The sequence below is a fragment of the Hylobates moloch genome, unplaced genomic scaffold (genome assembly GCF_009828535.3).
Source record: "Hylobates moloch isolate HMO894 unplaced genomic scaffold, HMol_V3 SCAFFOLD_3, whole genome shotgun sequence".
NCBI lineage: Eukaryota > Metazoa > Chordata > Mammalia > Primates > Hylobatidae > Hylobates > Hylobates moloch.
The window spans coordinates 153,601,850-153,615,123 of NW_026652278.1; the positions used below are offsets into that span (position 1 = coordinate 153,601,850).

At 43.6% G+C, this 13,274-nt stretch overlaps 1 protein-coding gene across 2 annotated transcripts; it reads left to right on the top strand.

Annotated features, from left to right (window-relative positions):
• The first annotated feature begins 221 nt into the window (after positions 1-221).
• Positions 222-11,816, top strand: TRIM60 (tripartite motif containing 60). Of its 2 annotated transcripts, none has more exons than XM_032172267.1 (3): positions 222-335; positions 9,601-9,652; positions 10,136-11,816. In XM_032172267.1, the coding sequence occupies exon 3, from the start codon at positions 10,140-10,142 to the stop codon at positions 11,553-11,555; it is 1,416 nt and encodes a 471-aa protein (XP_032028158.1). In that variant the 5' UTR covers positions 222-335; positions 9,601-9,652; positions 10,136-10,139; the 3' UTR covers positions 11,556-11,816. The 2 variants fall into 2 exon arrangements, with proteins under 2 accessions (XP_032028158.1, XP_058291821.1); XM_058435838.1 differs by lacking the exon at positions 222-335 and adding an exon at positions 4,328-4,404 and having other exon boundaries at positions 10,136-11,698.
• Positions 11,817-13,274: the final 1,458 nt, after the last annotated feature.

A 13,274-nucleotide genomic window follows, 5' to 3' on the forward strand; every position in this document is an offset into this window, starting at 1 on the left:
CCAAAGTGCTGGGATTACAGGCGTGAGCCACCGCGCCCGGCTCCATTGTGATTTAAATGACCCGCTAAAGCCATCAGGGCTCCCGCTACGGAGGGAGCCGCCCCAGGCTCTCCTCAGAATCTCCTCACTCTCCCTGCACCCTAGGGCACTGAGCATGCCCAAGCCTTTCCCGCCCACTTCCGGTGGAGCAGCCAACCACCGCGCGGGTCAATTGCGTGCCTAAAACTCGAAAACCAAGGCGCCCAGGGTTGTGTGAGGGTTTCCGCTCTGCGCCTCGTGGGGTTTCGTGGGTCTTGCACAGCATCAGTCCTGAGCCGCCGGTCCAACTGCTCCAGGTAAGCTGGCAGGGCCGCAGGAAAGGCGCAGCAGGGCCTGGCGGGAGGCTTACTTAACTGGGCGGGGGCTTCCTGAGTATCAGCTGTGCCCAAACCTCGGGGTCGCGACCTGTCCACGACTGAGCTCAGACTGTGGATCCTTTTTTTTGTTTTTTGAGACGGAGTCTTGCTCTGTCACCCAGGCTGGAGTGCAGTGGCGCGATCTCGGCTCACTGCAACCTCCGCCTCCCGGATTCAAGCGATTCTCCTGTCTCAGCCTCCTGAGTAGCCGGGATTACAGGCGCTCGTCACCACACCCAGCTAATTTTTGTATTTTTAGTAGAGACGAGGTTTCTCCATGTTGTCCAGGCTGGTGTCGAACTTCCGACCTCAGGTGGTCCGCCCGCTCGGCCTTCCAAAGTGCTGGGATTACAGGCGTGAGCCACCGTGTTCGGCCGGATTCTGTTTTAGCCGCGGAGGCGGTGGGACCCTGATGATTGAACTTTGAAGAAGATTCTGATCTGAACACCAGTTTGGGAAGTGGCCACGTGATCTCCAAAAATTATGGTGGGAGCGTTAAGGAAGGATCTCCCACCCTACAGCGCCAGCACTTCTCTGGTGGATTTCGTCTCCTTCCGTCCTCACAAGGATCTGGCTGTTAGGAAACTGCTACGGATGAGAAAGTATAGGCTCACTTAGGTTTCGTATCATCTAAAGTAATAGAGGTTGAATCTTGAGATCTGGGAATCTCCCACAGGTTTGATTTATATTCTTTGAGCCCAACTATGGACCAGCACAAGAATCAGAGTAGGAGCCAGCCGCGGTGGCTCACCCCTGTAACCCCAACATGAGGAGGCCGATGCTGGAGGATCGCTTGAGCTTGAACCCAGGCGTTCTAGCTCACGCTGGTGCCTGGGCAACATAGTGAGACCCCTGTCTCTACAAAAAAAAAATCCGGGCATGGTGGGGCGTGCCTGTGGTCCCAGCTACTCGGAAGGCTGAGATGCGAGGATTGCTTGAGCCCGGAAGCAGAGGTTGCAGTGAATGGAGATCGCGCCACTGCACTCCAGCCATGGCGACAGAGTGAGATCCTGTCTCAAAAAGTAAAATAAATAGGGTAATAGAAGTTGAATTTTTCTTTTTTAATGTGACAAGATCTCAAGCAGTAGAGGTTGAATTTTGAGAGTAGGGAATCTACCGCAGGTTTGATTTATTAGCCTAATAATTATTGAACACACACCGTACACCAGCATAAGAATCAGAGTTGGTAATTCAGTTTTGAGGAAAATAAGGAAGAATTCAGACTGTGAACTGTACTCTCCAGTGTCCTTAACCAAAGGTTGACAAAAATAAATATAAAAATCTCAACTGTAATCTGCAGTGTGATAGATATGTGGAACCAGGAAAAGAGTAAAGTCCAGATGTTGGCGAGTCTTGTAATACTTAAGAGTAAGAAAAGCCATTCCAGTGGAAATCAGAAGGTTATAGGATTATATTTGTGTTTGGAAACTATAGAGTTATGGAATTGATTGAGGGGATAGAGCATGTCAAAAATGAAGCCAGACACTGGGTAGTCATAAGGACAGATTTTAATCACTACTGTACTATTGCAATAGGGAGAAGAATTCAGCATGAACAGAGCTGAACTGTGATTTGTACAGATGTGACCAAGTGCTTCAAAGGGGAACTGGGGAATGAAGGTACTGAGTAGGGGCTCAGTAGAGTCAGGAAAGTGAAAAATTACAAAAAGTAGGAAAGGGGTGGTTGGGTCATGTGAAACACACCGGGGTTTGCTCACTGGCACTTAAGGAAGTCAGACCCCAACTCTCCCATAGATGCTGGGAGACAGGGGCCCTGTCTTCAGGTATCAGAAGATAATTACTATAGTAGGCTAATGCTTATAGCTTGGACTGGGAAAAGTGGCTTACAATGCTGTTCTTTAAACTTCATTGCCTGAGTCTGGAAGATGGGTTAGGGGAAACTGGAGTGTGTGGGGAAGGACGGACCATTGAGTTCCAGGATCTATGCAGAAATGTTCCCTGCACCTTTTTATTTTAAATGAAATACACTTTTTTTGTTTTTTTTAAGATGGACTCTCACTCTGTCGCCTAAGATGGAGTGCAGTGGCGCGATCTCGACTCACTGCAACCTCCACCTCCTGGGTTCAAGCAATTCTCCTGCCTCAGCCTTTCTGAGGAGCTGGGATTACAGGTGCATGCCACTACACCTGGCTAATTTTTGTATTGTTAGTAGAGACAGGGTATCACCATGTTGGTCGGGCTGGTCTCGAACTCCTGACATCATGATTCACCCGCCTTGGCCTCCCAAAGTGCTGGGATTATAGGCATGAGCCACTGCGTCCGTCCATGAAATACCCTTTTTTACAGCAATGTGGTTCTTTCTTATAATTAAAAAAATTCCAGTCATATTTTGCAACGTATTGCCTGTACAGCTTTGTTTAGAATGCTTAAAACTTCCTCTTCAAATTTACCCAGCCCCAAAGCATCCATTAAACATGGTGTGTTAAAACAAGGATTAGGAGCCTATGCAATGACATTGTTATTTATGAAAATGTTAAATTGGAAGGTGGGAAGAGTTAAAGGACACATTATTTTATTTTAATTCCTTATTATTGAAAAATATTATTATTTTTAAGATGTAATAATACCTTACTGTCCCTTCAAAATTGGAATGTACGTGACATTTTCTGCCCAACTACTGCTATGAGCAGTTAACACCTTTTCTAATTAGGAGCAGTGAGAGATATAGTAGCTTTTAGACCAAAATAATACTATAATATATATACTACAACAGTTAATGACATAAATGTAGACAGTTTGGCTAGATTTCTTTTATTTTTTATTTTTTTTGAGACGGAGTCTCGCTTTTTCACCCAGGCTGGAGTGCAGTGGCTCAATCTCGGCTCACTGCAAGCTCCACCTCCTGGGTTCACGCCATTCTCCTGCTTCAGCCTCTCCGAGTAGCTGGGACTACAGGCACCCAGCACCACGCCCGGCTAATTTTTTGTATTTTTAGTAGAGACGGGGTTTCACCGTGGTCTCGATCTCCTGACCTCGTAATCCGCCCGCCTCGGCCTCCCAAAGTGCTGGGATTACAAGCATGAGCCACTGCGCCCGGCCAGTTTGGCTAGATTTCTAAATGCTCTTTTCACTTGGAAATTTTATAAGATTTTGTGCTAATACCTGTATGAGTATCCCGAAGACCACCCCTAGGTTTGGTGATTTGCTAAAATGACCACAGGACTCAGCATAGTATTATTTGAGGTTGTAACTTAATTTTTTTGAGATATCTCGCTCTGTCATCCAGACTGGAGTATAATGGCACAATCATGACTCACTGAAGCCTTGAACTCCTGGGCTCAAGGAATCCTCTCACCCCAGCCTTCTGAGTGCTGGGACTATAGGCACATGCCACCATGCCTGGCTGATTTTTATAAAATGTTGTAGAGATGAGGTCTTGCTCTGTTGCCCAGACTGGTCTTGAATGTCTGGCCTCAATTGATCCTCTTGCCTCAGCCTCCCAAAGTGATGGGATTACAGATGCAAACCACCGTGCCTGGCCAACAATTATGGTTTATTATGGTGAAAGGATACAAAGCAAAATCAGCAAAGGAAAACGGTGTGTGGGATGAAGTCTGGATGAAACCAAGTATAAGCTTCCAAAAGTCCTCTCTATGTGATATCACACAGGACCTGCTTAATTTCTCTGGAGACAAAGTGATAAGTGAGTGAACTGTTATATAACAACGATGCTCATTGAAAATTTGTCTTTCTAGAATTTTTATTGAGAAGAGATCATGCAGGCTCCTCTACCTAGCTTATATCAAAATTCTAGTTTCTCAGAAGGAAAGCAGCTATTCATCATAAACCTCATTGTTTGTATAAACACTGTAGGTGTAGTAAGCCACTCTTTTTTTTTCTTTCTTTCTACTTTTTTTTTTTTTTAGACGGAGTTTTGCTCCTGTTGCCCAGACTGGAGTGCAATGGTACTATCTTGGCTCACTGCAACCTCCGCCTCCTGGGTTCAAGCAATTCTCCTGCCTCAGCCTCCTGAGTAGCTGGGATTACAGGTATGCGCCACCACACCCAGCTAGTTTTTGTATTTTTGGTAGGGACAGGGTTTCATCACATTGGCTAGGCTGGTCTTGAACTCCTGACCTCAGGTGATCTGCCCGCCTTGGCCTTCCAAAGTGCTGGGATTACGGGTGTGAGCCATGCGCCCGACCAATAGTGAGCCATTCTTACAAGGGAATGGCAGGATCCATTTCCTCCTAAGTTCCTTATAAATTCTGGAAATCAAAGTTGCCAGACAAGAGCCAAGTAGCAGCCTTGCAAGCAGCCTTCTAAGGGTGGCAGCCTTAGGCCTGCTGTGCTCATTCTTCTGCACAATACCACTTGGTGAGCATCTGTTCTGGGTCAGCCACTGTAACATCCTTACATTTTTTTTTTTTTCATTTAATGCTTTCAGCTTTCTGAAATAGAAACAAACTCAGAGAAATTAAGTTAGTTGATCAATGACAAATAGATCTAGGTAAGTGAATGTTGGAGTGAAACACCCATCCCGTTAGAGACCGTTACCTAATAATTTCTGTGATATCTGTTTACATCATCTTACATGTTTTTTTTTTAAGTTTAAAAAATCTTAGGCCGGGCGCGGTGGCTCATGCTTGTAATCCCAGCACTTTGGGAGGCCGAGGCGGGCGGATCACGAGGTCAGGAGATCGACACCACAAGAGACAGAAAATGGGGCCCTGTATCCGACCCGGAGGAGATGCAGACTGAGCCGGAGGCGGACATGACCAGCCTGGGTGACAGAATCCCTCTAAAAAAATCTTAATCTTCCCCTTGTTAGATTATTTGATATAGTGACAATTTGTGGATGTCCATCCAGGTGGGTTAAACAGAATACTATATGAAACACTTTAATAAAGGTTTTCAAGGCTATGCACTAATGTGAATAGAAGAAAAGATGGTGTGCTCAGGCCGGGCGTGGTGGCTCACAGCTGTAGAGACTTTCTCATCTGTCTCACTTTGAGACACTGAGGCGGGCAGATCACTTGAGGTCAGGAGTGTAAGACCAGCCCAGCCAACATGGTGAGTGGATCACGAGGTCAGGAGATCGAGATCATCCTGGCTAACATGGTGAAACCCCGTCTCTACTAAAAATACAAAAATTAGCCGGGCATGGTGGCAGGCACCTGTAATTCCAGGTACTGGGGAGACTGAGGCAGGGGAATCGCTTGAACCTGGGAGGCGGAGGTTGCATTGAGCCAAGATTGTGCCATTGCATTCCAGCCTGGGAGTCTCAAAAAAAAAAAAAAAAAAGACTGGGCACGGTGGCTTACGCCTGTAATCCCAGTTCCCAGCACTTTGGGAGGCGGAGGTTGCAGTGAGCCAAGACTGCGCCATTGCACTCCAGCCTGGGCAACAAGAGCAAAACTCTGTCTCAAAAAACAAACAAAACAAAACAAAACAAAACAAAAATGGATAGTGTGCTTAGTGACTTAGTATCTCACCATTAGTCACACCAGTTAGTATTAGGACTTTGGATACGCCTATCAAATCATTATACATTTTTTGTTTTGTTTTTGCTAAGTCTCGCTCTGTTGCCAGGCTCGAGTGCAGTGGTGGGATCTTGGCTCACTGCAACCTCTGCCTCCCAGGTTCAAGCAATTCTCCTGCCTCCGTCTCCTGAGTAGCTGGGACTACAGACGCGTGCCACCATTCCCAGCTAGTTTTTATATTTTTTAGTAGAGATGGGGTTTCACCATGTTGGCCAGGATGGTCTCCATCTCTTGACCTCGTGATCCGCCTGCCTTGGCCTCACAAAGTGCTGGGATTACAGGCATGAGCCACCACCTCCTGGGCTCAAGCAATTTTCCTGCCTCAGCCTCCCAAGTAGCTGGGATTACAGGCACCTGCCACCATGCCTGGCTAATTTTTTGTATTTTTAGTAGAGATGGGGTTTCACCATGTTGGCCAGACTGGTCTCGAACTCCTGACCTTAGGTGATCTACCCACCTCGGCCGCCCAAAGTGATGGGATTACAGGCATGAGCCACCACACCCAACCAAATCATTACATATTTAAATTCCATGTTTGTAATTGAAGATAATAACCAAACTTTCAGGGTTAGGGATTTTACCTTACTTGCAAGCTATTAAGTTATCCTGTTAATATTTAATGGATACTTTCAGAAGACACAACACTCTTGGATTGGAGACAAAGAACTGCATTACTCCTGGCACAGCTGGCAGCATGAGCATCATGCTGGTGTTGGTTCCCCATGCCTCCCAAGTCCCACAGAGGTGGTGCAGAGGGACCATGGTAGATGTCATACACAATGTAGGTCTGCATCATAGCCAGTGAACCCCGAGCTTGGGAATCTATTTTTTTAGCAAACCTGTTCTTTGTCCCAAATTGACACTTTACGTCTTCTTTCAAGGATGCTTCCTGCAAACACAACCATGAGAAATATCCTAGATAGAGTGATCATCGTGGAATTTTTGGCCTATCCAGGAGACCAGAGAGGTACACTCAGGGCCCAGGGCCTATGACAGATCTGCGTTGTTGTGAGGGTTTAATTAAGGAGATGGGTTATTGTGTGGAAAGCACTGTTCCTGACACATAGTAAACCTTACCAGAGAAGGAGACTTTTGAGCTGTTTCCGAACATCATGAGAGATCAGTCTTGGGGAAAAGGTGAGGAAAGGATCCTCTAGGTAAAGGAAATAGTGTTTGCAAAGATGAGACATTTACATAGAATGGTTAAACAAATTCTGAACCCTACTAGATCAGAGGAAGATAGAGCTGTGAGTCAGGGTATGTTAGAGAATGCACTTTCACCAGTCCATTTCTACCATCCACACACTGACCTAGCAGAGCTATTTAAGAGCACTCACATGGATGACAGTGGCCAGAAGATCTTTTTTTTTTTTTTTTTTTTTTTGAGACAGAGTCTTTCTCTGTCCCCCAGGCTGGAGTGCAGTGGCGCGATCTCGGCTCACTGCAAGCTCCGCCTCCCGGGTTCACGCCATTCTCCTGCCTCAGCCTCCCGAGTAGCTGGGACTACAGGCGCCCGCCAACATGCCCGGCTAATTTTTTTGTATTTTTAGTAGAGACGGGGTTTCACCCTGTTAGCCAGGATGGTCTCGATCTCCTGACCTCGTGATCCGCCCGCCTCGGCCTCCCAAAGTGCTGGGATTACAGGCTTGAGCCACCGCGCCCGGCCGACAGTGGCCAGAAGATCTGGTAAGTAATTCGGAGTCAAAGGGAAAAGGAATGAATTTACCTATAGACGGGATTACTTGCAGGTGTATCTAGGAAGGCAGGACAAGTTCAGCCCAACTTAATTTTCATAGTTCCTTCAGGACCCTAAGCCTGATGTAGCTGTTTGTGCTACTGAAGTGTGTTGGATTGAAATGGGTGAGGAATAGATGTTAAAATGTGTGACAACTACATATAACCTGTTTCATTAATTCTTCTCGTTCTTTTTTTTGAGACATGCTTTGTCGCCCAGGCTGGAGTGCAGTGCTGTGATCTCGGCTCACTGCAACCTCACCTCCTAGATTCAAGTGATTCTCCCACCTCAGCCTTCCAAGTAGCTGGGACTACAGACAAGCACCACCATGCCTGATTAGTTTTTGTATGTTTAGTAGAGATGAGGTTTCACCATGTTGGCCAGGATGGTTTCCATCTCTTGACCTCATGATCTGCTTGCCTTGGCCTCCCAAAGTGCTGGGATTACAGGTGTGAGCCAATGTGCCTAGATCCCGTTTCATTAAATCTAAGATGAATGATTCTATTCATACTAGAATAATTCTGAAATGGGCTGAGTGCAGTGGGGCTCTTTTTTAATTTTGAACAGTTTCCCAACCTAAATTTTATTTTTTATAACATTGACATTATTCTCTATTTGTATTATTTTTGGATTTTATTCATTCATGTATCCACTTGTTCATGATTCACTTTCTTGAAGATCTTTACTGATTTTCTACTACCTCCCTATGAATAAGGTAGACTAAGTACCTATTCCAGTCTATCTCATTCACCAGCTAAGGCCAAAAGAGAAACAAATACCTGAAGAAAAGAATCTCAGATTATGATTGAGTTCTATGAAAGTAAAGAGATGGGATAGTGAGAGACTAGAGGGTGGGGTGGGAGGCAGTCAGACTGTGAGCAGCAGATAGGATTTGTGAGGTGACCCGAAGGAAAAGAGAGGTGTTTATAAAGATCATGACCCCTTCACCAGTAAATATTTAAGCATGCATTTCCTAAGAATGAGGACATTTTCTTTTGCAGCTATGGTGCAGTTAGGAAATTCAGGAAGCTTAACTTTGATGTATTACTAATATCTAATAAATAGTACATACTCCATTTTTTCACTTTGTCCTATACTATCTACTTTATTGCAACTTTTTTTTTCCCAGTCTAGAATCCAAGCTAAGAGAATGAATTCCTTTTTTTTTTTTCTCATATATAAGGAAACAGGCTGGGCATGGTGGCTCACACTTATAATCCCAGCACTTTGAGAGGCCAAGGTGGGAGGATTGTTGAAAACCACCCTGGCCAACACAGACCCCTATCTCTACAAAATATTTTAAAAATTAGCTGGGCCCGGTGGCACAAGCCTGTGGTCGTGGTTACTCTGCAGGCTGAGGCTGCAGAGAACCATGGTCATACCACTGCACTCTAGCTTGGGTGACACAGAAAGACCCTGTCTCAAAAAAAAAAAAAGCCTGCTTTTTTTCCCAGCACTGTTGTCATTTGTGCTGTTGAGAACCATTTTCATGTTGAATCTTGTATGATTTGGATTTCTTCATTGTTATATATACATACATACATTTTTATATATAGTTTTATATTATAGGCCTGGTGCGGTGGCTCACACCTGTAATTCCAGCACTTTGAGGAGGCTGGGGAGGGCAGATCACATGAGGTCAGGAGTTTGAGGCCAGCATGAAACCCCGTCTCTAGCAAAACTACAAAAATTAGCCAGGCATGGTGGTGGGCACCTTACTCCCAGCTCCTTGGGAGGCTGAGGCTGGAGAATCACTTGAACCTGGCAGGCAGAGGTTGCAGTGAGCCAAGATCATGCCATTGCACTCCAGCCTGGGTGGCAGCGAAACTCCATCTCAACAAATAATAGCAATTGTATGTTATATATAATAGAATTTTATATATAATATACAATAGAATTTTATGTATTTCATATATATATTCTGTAAAAGTTCTCCATAGATGGTAATGCTTTGCTCCCTATTGCAGGTTATCAGTTTGCCCCATCATTGGTTAAAGTGGTATTCTCTACATTATAAAGGTACTTATTTTTTTCTTTGTAATTAAAATATAATCCTAGAGTAAAATTTAGAGAATGTGAATATCATTCCCCCATAAAATTTTACCCAATAGTTTTTACAGTTAGTGATGATTCTTGCCTGAACCAGTTATTATATTGTGATTCCAAATCCAGGAGATTTTGAAATTAAAAATCTTTTCTCAGCCACAGGAATGACCGCTGTATTATAACCTGTGGCTAGTTTATTAAAGAAGAAAATCATTACACTTAGATTCAGATGGGCTCATCTATAATAGAGCTGTAAGCTTTGAATTATTATCCTGCAAGCTAAGCAGGGGACTAAACAAGACTTCAGTGGGTGCCATCAGCACGCCAGGCTAGTGAAACCTAAACCTGATCAATCTACAAGGTCTGGGAGGGGTATCCACTTCTCACTGGGTTTGCGCTCTACGGAGGCAGGACTGATCAAAGGGAGGTTACCTTACGCACTACCTTTGTTTGCAGCTCGATGGAGTTTGTGACAGCCCTGGTGAACCTCCAAGAGGAGTCTAGCTGTCCCATCTGTCTGGAGTACTTGAAAGACCCAGTGACCATCAACTGTGGGCACAACTTCTGTCGCTCTTGCCTCAATGTATCCTGGAAGGATCTAGATGATACCTTTCCCTGTCCTGTCTGCCGTTTTTGCTTTCCATACAAGAGCTTCAGGAAGAACCCCCAGCTCCGTAATTTGACTGAAATTGCTAAACAACTCCAGGTTAGGAGGAGCAAGAGAAAGAGGCAGAAAGAGAATGCCATGTGTGAAAAACACAATCAGTTTCTGACCCTCTTCTGTTTGAAGGATCTAGAGATCTTATGTACACAGTGCAGTTTCTCCACTAAACACCAGAAGCACTATATTTGCCCTATTAAGAAAGCTGCCTCTTATCACAGAGAAATTCTAGAAGGTAGCCTTGAGCCCTTGAAGAATAATATAGAACGAGTTGAAAAAGTGATAATTCTGCAAGGCAGCAAATCAGTGGAGCTGAAAAAGAAGGTAGAAAATAAGAGGGAAGAAATAAATTCTGAGTTTGAGCAAATTAGATTGTTTTTACAGAATGAACAAGAGATGATTCTTAAGCAGATACAAGATGAAGAGATGAACATTTTAGCAAAACTAAATGAAAACCTTGTAGAACTTTCAGATTATGTTTCCACGTTAAAACATCTACTGAGGGAGGTAGAGGGCAAGTCTGTGCAGTCAAACCTGGAATTACTGACACATGTTAAGAGTACGCACCACAAGTATCAAAACCTAAAATGCCCTGAACTCTTTTCATTTAGATTAACAAAATATGGTTTCAGTCTTCCTCCTCAATATTCTGGCTTGGACAGAATTATCAAGCCATTTCAAGTAGATGTGATTCTAGATCTTAACACAGCACATCCTCAACTTATTGTCTCTGAGGATAGAAAAGCTGTGCGATATGAAAGAACAAAACCAAACATTTGTTATGACCCAAGGAGATTTTATGTCTGCCCTGCTGTCCTAGGCTCTCAGAGATTTAGTTCTGGCCGACATTACTGGGAAGTAGAGGTGGGAAACAAACCCAAATGGATATTGGGTGTGTGTCAAGACTGTCTTCTTAGGAACTGGCAGGATCAGCCATCAGTTCTGGGTGGATTCTGGGCAATTGGGCGATACATGAAGAGTGGTTATGTTGCGTCAGGTCCTAAGACAACCCAGCTTCTGCCAGTAGTAAAACCCAGTAAGATTGGTATTTTTCTGGACTATGAATTGGGCGATCTTTCCTTTTATAATATGAATGATAGGTCTGTTCTCTATACTTTTAATGATTCTTTCACAGAAGACATTTGGCCTTATTTCTATACTGGAACAGATTCCAAACCTCTTAAAATCTGCTCAGTATCAGATTCTGAAAGATAAGGAACTGGTAAATGAGTCTGTTTCAGTTTTTGTAGGTAACGTAGCCAGTAAATTTAATCTCATTTCTGGAATCTTTACGTTTTACTACTGAAAACCAGAGTCGATTTTTCTCCTAAAGTTTTGGCAACTATAAGATGTTCATAATGCCACTTTCATATATTCTATGAATATCAATTGTCAAGTGCTTTGATTGCTAAGATAAAATATTTTAGAATTATGTTACTTAACATGTCCAATAAAATGTTTTCAAATTGCCCATAATTTTTTTTTAGTTAAGCCAATTATTTAAAGTTGCATACATTATTTGAATATCATGCTTGCCACATACCTTTCTTTTTAGTGGATTCTTTTGTTTACCTCCATGTTTCTCATAATTTGTTTCTGTTCTTTCGTGTGTGTCAGTTGAAACAATTGACTTATTTTTATGGGTAATGAGGATTTCACTTTGTTTAAATCCTTTCCCCACATATACTTACCTATGCACAATCCATAAATAATCTCTAACAGCAATTTTTTTCTTTCTGTATATCACCTGCCAATCTAGACCAACTACACTAGGCCAGTACACTTCCAGTCACTACCATTCTAGGAATTGACCTCTCTCTTGGATTCTTTCTTGGTTTAAGCCTCTGTTTTCCTCTTTATCTTTTCATTTTGGGGTGCCATCAACCCAAATGTTGCAGCGTTGTAAAGTTTGGCAGACTACAAGTTTGCAAATGACTTTACTCATATTTAGGTGACACATACTGCAATCATTTTAATTTTTAAAACTTGATGGTTTTGACAAGTCTGATATCAGTCTGATTCTCGATGCTTGGATACCACTGTTTTTTCATAATCAAAGGATTATTATGTTTTGTAGCCCTAGTGTTTGAACTTTGTTTATTTTACTGAGTGATCAAAGCTTAGTTTAGTATCCCTTATCCAAAATGCTTGGAACCAGAAGTGTTTCAGCTTTCAGATTTTGGGGGGGATTTTGGAATATTTGCTTATGCACAATGAGATATCTTGGGGATGGGACCCAATTTGAAACAAAAAATTCATTTTATACACATAGCCTGCAGGTAGTTATATATAAACACTTTTTTTTTTTTTTTTTTTTGAGACGGAGTCTTGCTCTTTCACCCAGGCTGGAGTGCAGTGGCGCGATCTCGGCTCACTGCAGGCTCCACCCCCTGGGGTTCACGCTATTCTCCTGCCTCAGCCTCCTGCGTAGCTGGGACTACAGGCGCCTGCCACCTCGCCCGGCTAATTTTTTGTATTTTTAGTAGAGACGGGGTTTCACCGTGTTAGCCAGGATGGTCTCGATCTCCTGACCTCGTGATCCGCCCGCCTCGGCCTCCCAAAGTGCTGGGATTACAGGCGTGAGCCACCGCGCCCGGCCGTAAACACTTTTAATAATATGCATGAAACAAAGTTTGTGTACATTGCACCCTCAGAAAGCAAAGGTGTCGGGTGTGGAATTTTCCACTTGGGTGTCATGGCAGCACTCAATGTTTCAGATTATGGAGCATTTTGGATTTTATGTTTTTTGATTAGGGATGATCAACGTCTGCCTTCAATTTGGAATTGTATTAGATGAGCAAAACAAAGGTTTCCATCCTTAAGCAGCATACTTCCTGGAGGGGAGAAAGGAAACAATAAAATAATAAACACAAAGAATTGCTATAGTGTGTTAGATGCTGATCAGATACTGTGGTGACAGGGAAAAGTAGGTCA

Coding starts and splice junctions, on each gene's coding strand:
- TRIM60 (XM_032172267.1), top strand. CDS start 10,140: ATGGAGTTTGTGACAGCCCTGGTGAACCTCCAAGAGGAGTCTAGCTGT.